This window comes from Erithacus rubecula (assembly GCF_903797595.1).
Source record: "Erithacus rubecula genome assembly, chromosome: 17".
In the NCBI taxonomy this organism is placed as follows: Eukaryota; Metazoa; Chordata; class Aves; order Passeriformes; family Muscicapidae; genus Erithacus; species Erithacus rubecula.
This window is the reverse complement of record NC_136669.1, coordinates 14994384-14999996: the sequence shown is the minus strand read 5'-3', so window position 1 is coordinate 14999996 and position 5613 is coordinate 14994384. Positions and strand designations below refer to the sequence as shown.

General features: G+C 59.9%; 1 protein-coding gene across 1 annotated transcript; it reads right to left on the bottom strand.

Moving 5' to 3' along the window:
• Positions 1-2995: 2995 nt before the first annotated feature.
• On the bottom strand, positions 2996-5127 carry LOC306809524 (noggin-2-like). The gene has a single exon (XM_079321140.1). It carries the CDS (start codon positions 4115-4117, stop codon positions 3485-3487), a length of 633 nt encoding a protein of 210 aa, XP_079177266.1. The 5' UTR covers positions 4118-5127; the 3' UTR covers positions 2996-3484.
• Positions 5128-5613: the final 486 nt, after the last annotated feature.

Here is a 5613-nt window from a genome sequence, read left to right as displayed (position 1 = left end):
TTCAGAAGCTGGCACCCACCAAATCTCGGGGTTCTGCCCATTCTGCCCCTTTCCCCCTGCAGCTCATCCCTTAATCACAAGCAGCTTGGGGAGACAATGCAATAACCACACCAAAGAACCAGGCTTGTTCCCCTTTGTCTTCTTCTCCTTTGGGGCTCGGCAGTTGAGGCGAGCCATCACACCCACAGCCCTGATGTCACACGTCCACTCACCCCTCCTGGGGCAGCCAGGCTGCTCGGCATGAGGGCACTGCACATCAGCACCAGGTGCACAGCAGCACCAGGTGAACATCAGCACCAGGTGCCTGTGGTCCAGCGCTGCGGCAGATTGCCAAGTCAGGGCTGGGCAGGCTGGCACACACCCCTCAGGGCTGCCCCCTGCTCCCCAGCCCTGGCCCTCATCAAGCACCTTGGCTCTCAGCTCTCATGCTTTCACCTCCAGACAAGCCATCATCTCAAGCAGGACCCCTGAGTTCTCCCCAGAGATGGAGGCAGCCCCCCTGCTCCCTCCAGCACATGGCATGGAGGCTTTCAGGCTGGCTTTCGCTGAATTCACACAAATCTCGCCTTCCCCCTTCCCAACCCCCCCTTCCCTGCACAACTGAACTCAGCCATTGAGCCCAGCGAATGGTTTATTTCCCAGGTTAGCACAAAGCAGGGGTCTCTGTGTGCCCCTGGAACCAGCAGAACAAAACGCACAAAGACGTTAGAGGGCCATTTGTAACCAAATCCCAACACACCAGATACTGTTGGGATTATGTCAGAAATATTTTCCCAGAATGCCTTCCCCCCATGCTCCCTCCTACAGATGTTCGGCCCCCACACCACAGATGTTGTTCCTCTTGCAAAATGAGCTTTCCCCTTTCTCTCTGAAATGCCCCTGATGTTTTGCACATTGTCTTCGCCAAAGTCTCGTTTTCACCCTGCCCTCTGCATCCCCTTCTTTCCTGATACCTCACTGACAAATGTGTGGAAAGGCCAACCTGCCTCCTCACGCGGGGATGAGGGGATGGCTGCAGGGCTCTGCAGGGCTACTGGGTGTCACTGCCCCTCTTGCCTTGCCCCCACCATGCCCATCTCAATAACTCTCTCCCCGTTTAAGCTTCAATCTGTGACCTCCAGGCTCTGCAGGCCTGCTTCACGGGACTTGCTGGAGCTCAGTCCCCTCAGACAATGATGGAGGGATACAAGCCAGACCCCTTGGAGTCTGCTGCCTCTCCATGGAGGGTCCTGGTGCCTTCCCATGGGCTTGGTGTACTGTTGCTGTCCTGTGCTGCATGCCAAGCTGAAGGGGGGGAGGGTCTCCTTGCTGCTCCATGTCCGCCTTGGAGGAGAACATCTCCTCGCTGGCCAGGGCCTTTGGCAGCAGTTTGTTCCTCAGGGATGCTGGGCATGTTTTACCAGTAGGAGTGGCGAGACCTTCCCCTCCAGCATCAGCAGCCCACGCAGAATACACAGGAAAATGGCCTGGCAGCCCGTCAGGGCTGCACTCCAAACCCTGTGACCAACAGACAGACAGACAGACAGATCTCCGTCGGCTCCAGGCTCGCACTGCCGGTGCCCTCGCTCTCCGCTGTCGGTGCCTGGCTGTGCGGAGCCGTCCCGTTTCTGCCTTGCCCCAGCTCCACGGGAGGCGGGGATGGGCCTGGCCCCGGCACAGGAGCTGCGGGCACCCCGCGGGCTCTGCTGAGCTCCGCACACAGCCGGGCACAGATGCAGGACCCGCGGCTCTGCTGAGCCCCGCACACCCCCGGGCACGGATGCGGAACCCGGGGCACACACTCGGGCACGGATGCAGGACCCGCGGGCTCTGCTGAGCCCCGCACACCCCCGGGCACGGATGCGGGACCCGGGGCTCCGGCGCGGCAGCAGGGCAGGGCAGGGCGCAGGGCTCGTCTCCATCCTTCCCTCCTTCGCTAGTAGAGGCAGCCGAGGAAAAACATTTGCTCCGACACACGCGGGGTTGCTAAGTTGTGTCAGGCGCTTTGATGGCCGGGGCAGTAACCTCGACCGCTTCCTCTGCCAGCGGGAGACACGAATCCAAGAGCCGCAGAGCATGGAATCTCCAAAGGACTTTAGATGACACCTCCAGCCCGGGACATCGCAGTTCTTTTATGCGTTACGAGACATTTCCCTCCCGTCGGCGTTTTTCTCTTTCCCCAACAGGTTATACACGCAAAGAAGTCCCAAAGATTTCGGGATTTTTGGGATCCCGGAGAGACAGAAACCGGTGGAGCTGTCCCGACTTTTGGGGCATCTCGTGATTTACACCAGCGTGGCCCAGACAAAGCCCTTTACTCATCACCTGCTCTGAGCAAGAATCCGAGTCTCCACTGGTCTTCCAGGGAGCTGGAGTGCAGCACCGGGTTTTTTCTTCAACGATAGAGTTTATTGCTAAAAATGTTTTGATCAGTGATAGCTCATATTTACATTGATATGTTTTAAAAGGAATATTCAAGTAAACATTTTCAATAGTTTCTGGCATAATCTCTAGCATTTTTTTTCCTATACACAAACGATAAAAATAAATAAACTGTACACAGAAAATTTCCTTTAACATCTCTACACGACTATATGTATTCCCACACAACAAAGCAATTCCACTCTTTCATAGATTTGTACTTTTCTTTAAAATTTCCTTCTTAATTAATTGTTATACACTTTAAAAAAAAAAGCCTAGAGATCTTGGTAAATTAGTTCAAACATCAGTGACAAGGTCTGAAGAAGACAAAAAAAAAATACAGCACAGAGAAACAACCGTTCAGGGATGCTGCAGTTCTTGTTTTTCTTTTTTTTTTTTTTTTTTTTTACACCCCCCCCGCCCCTTTTCTCCTTTTGATAAAAATATCTTTACAAAAAATTTCTGCCCTTCCCTTCAGCAGGGAAGTGCTTGGGTTCTGTGGGGATGGGTTTAAAATGTGGTCCTATGTCTTTAAAATAATAATAATAACAATAATAATTATATAATAATAAAAAAACAGCTGCAATTTCCCCCCCTTTTCCTTTAAAATCTCTCTATTTACATGGCTGGTAGGTTTTTTTTTCCTTTTTTTTTTTTAAAGTTTTTTTATTTTTTATTTTCCTTTTGTTAGAAGGCTATATACGTATAAAAATAGACATCTGATTGTAGTGCTTTACTGTGCCTTTGGCCTGCCCTGCAGTTCCTGGGTTCGTTTTTCCCCCTTTTGAATAAAATAACATTAAAAGAAGTCCAAAGAAAAAAAAATTAACAACCAAAAAATCAAACAACCCCCCAAAAATTAACAAAAAAAAAAACCCAAAACAACAACAAAAAATCCAGCAAAACCCCAAAGCGGTTCATCTTCTCCCACTTCGCTCTGGGGGGGAGGGGGTGGAGAAAAAAAATTCCCCCCAAAAACTATCCCAAAAAAACCCCACCCCCCTCCAAAAAAACCCACCCGAAAAACCTCCCCCCGCAAAGTGATCCGGAGGAGAAGGGCGGCAGTGCAAGGGGCCGGGGAGGCTTAGCAGGAGCACTTGCACTCGGAGATGAGCGGGTACTGCACGGGGATCCAGGTGCAGTACTTCTGACTGGACCAGCCCTGGCAGTGCCAGCGCAGGAAGGTCTTGGTGACCGACTTGACGGGCTTGCAGAACATGCCCTCGGGCAGCGAGCAGGACTTCTCGGCCAGGCAGTTGCCCTCCTTGATGTAGCGCGGCCAGAAGCGCACCCCCAGGTCCTTCCAGGCGTAGAGCACGGGGCAGTGGGTGTGCGCCCAGAGCCACTGCAGCACCTTCCGCCGCGCCTTCTTGCCCAGCCGCAGGCGCGGGCCCCGGGGCGGCCCCAGCTCCAGCCGCCGCAGCTCGGCCGGCAGCGCCGCCCGCCCCCGCCCCGCCGCCGCCGCGGCGCCCGAGGCGTTGGCCGGCCCCGGCACGGCCACGGCCATGAAACCGGGGTCGAAATGGCTGCCCAGCTTCTTCCTCAGCGTCCTCTCGTCCAGGTCCTGCTCCTTGGGGTCGTACTCGGGGTCCGGGTGCTCCACGATGTCCTTGACGGGCAGGTTGTCACTGGGCGAGGGTCGCAGGCGCAGGAAGGGCTGCCCGCCCGCCCGCAGCCCCAGGCAGAGGCAGAGCAGCAGCGCCCGGATCGCCGTCATGCTCCGGGCGGGCCCCGGCGCTGCTCCCGGCGGCCTCGGCTCCTAGCGCTGCCCGGCGGCGCCCGCCGGCTCCCGGGGGCTCATAAATAGGCAGAGACACCAGTGTCCGGCGGGGCCCGTTACTTTAAATAGCCCGGCCGGGGTTGTGTGACAGCCGCATCTGAGGCTCGCCCCGCGCCCGCGGCCGCTGGCTCCCGGGGCTCCCCGCCGGGCCGGCTCCAGCCGCGGTCGGCAGCGCCGGGGGGTCCGAGCCTCCCCCGCGGGGGAGGGCAGGGCACGGCGGCGGCCGAGCCTTCCTCCTCCTCCTCCTCTGCCGCCGCCGCCGCTCTCGCTCGCTCGCTCCCCCCCAAAATTCACAGCGGACTCGTCTCCATCGCCATGGTGACAGCTGGGCCGAGCCCCACGACAGCTCGTCTAGACGGTGTGACAGGGTTTGGCGTGAGACCGGAGCCCGAGAATAAAACCCTCCTTTATAGCCGGGCGCGCCGGGCGAGGGGGCGGGAGGAGGGTCACGGCGCCGGGGCGCTCGGGTGGCCCCTGCACGGGCACGGCCGGGGCACGGGGCTCAGGCGGCGGCGGGCGGCGGCGGCAGCGCCCGCGGCCCGGCCGGGTTCTTCCTCATGGCGAGCGGCGGGGGCGGCCCGCGGGCCCCCGGGGCATCCTCGGCGTGATGGGGCTGGGGGGGCGGAGGGTGCTCCCGGCACCGGCGAGGCGGCGCGTCCCGATTCCCTGGCGACTCCTCGGCGGGGACGGGCAGGGGCGGGCTCGGCCGCCGCTCAGCAGCCCCGGCAACCCATGCTGCTGCCGCTGCCGCTGCTGCCGGTGCTCCGGGGAGCCGGTCGTCCCCACCGCGCTCAGCGCATCCAGACGCGGCTCCGCTCCCTGCCCTGCCCTGCGCTGCCGGCTCGGCTTGGCTCGGCTCGGCTCGGCGCGGTGCAGCCCGGCCCGGAGAGGCTCGGCTCGGTGTCGCCGGTGTCGCCCGGTGTCGCGATGTCCCACCCGCCGCAGCCCGCCCGCCCGCCGCGCTCTGCCGCGCCGCCGCTGCCGCCCAAGTTAAATACGCGCCCGGCGCGGCCGCCCCGCCCCCCCGTCACTTTCGCCGCGCGCTGAGTGACAGCTGGGTCCTGCCGCCACCCCCGGAGCCGCCCACCCCCCTCCGCGGAGCCGCGTCCGTCCCACCTGCGGCCCCGGCCCGTCACCCCAGCAGCGATCGCTGCACTGCGCCAGCTACGGTCCGGGCACCGCACGGGGAGCGGGACCTCGCTCTGCCTCTGCCTTCCACAGCTGCTTTGCTGCCCCGTGTCTGCTTCTCCACAGGAGCCCAGCCGCCATCAAACCACCTTCCAGCTTTCCACAGAGCTTTAGTAGAACAGGGTACCATGTCCTTAGAGCCCCTCTGGGACAGCATACCAAGGTGGGACTGCTCCAGCATCTCGGCATCCTCTGCAAGGGAGCCTGTAGTCTTCCAGGAACATCACTTGAGAGAAAGCGTCCCT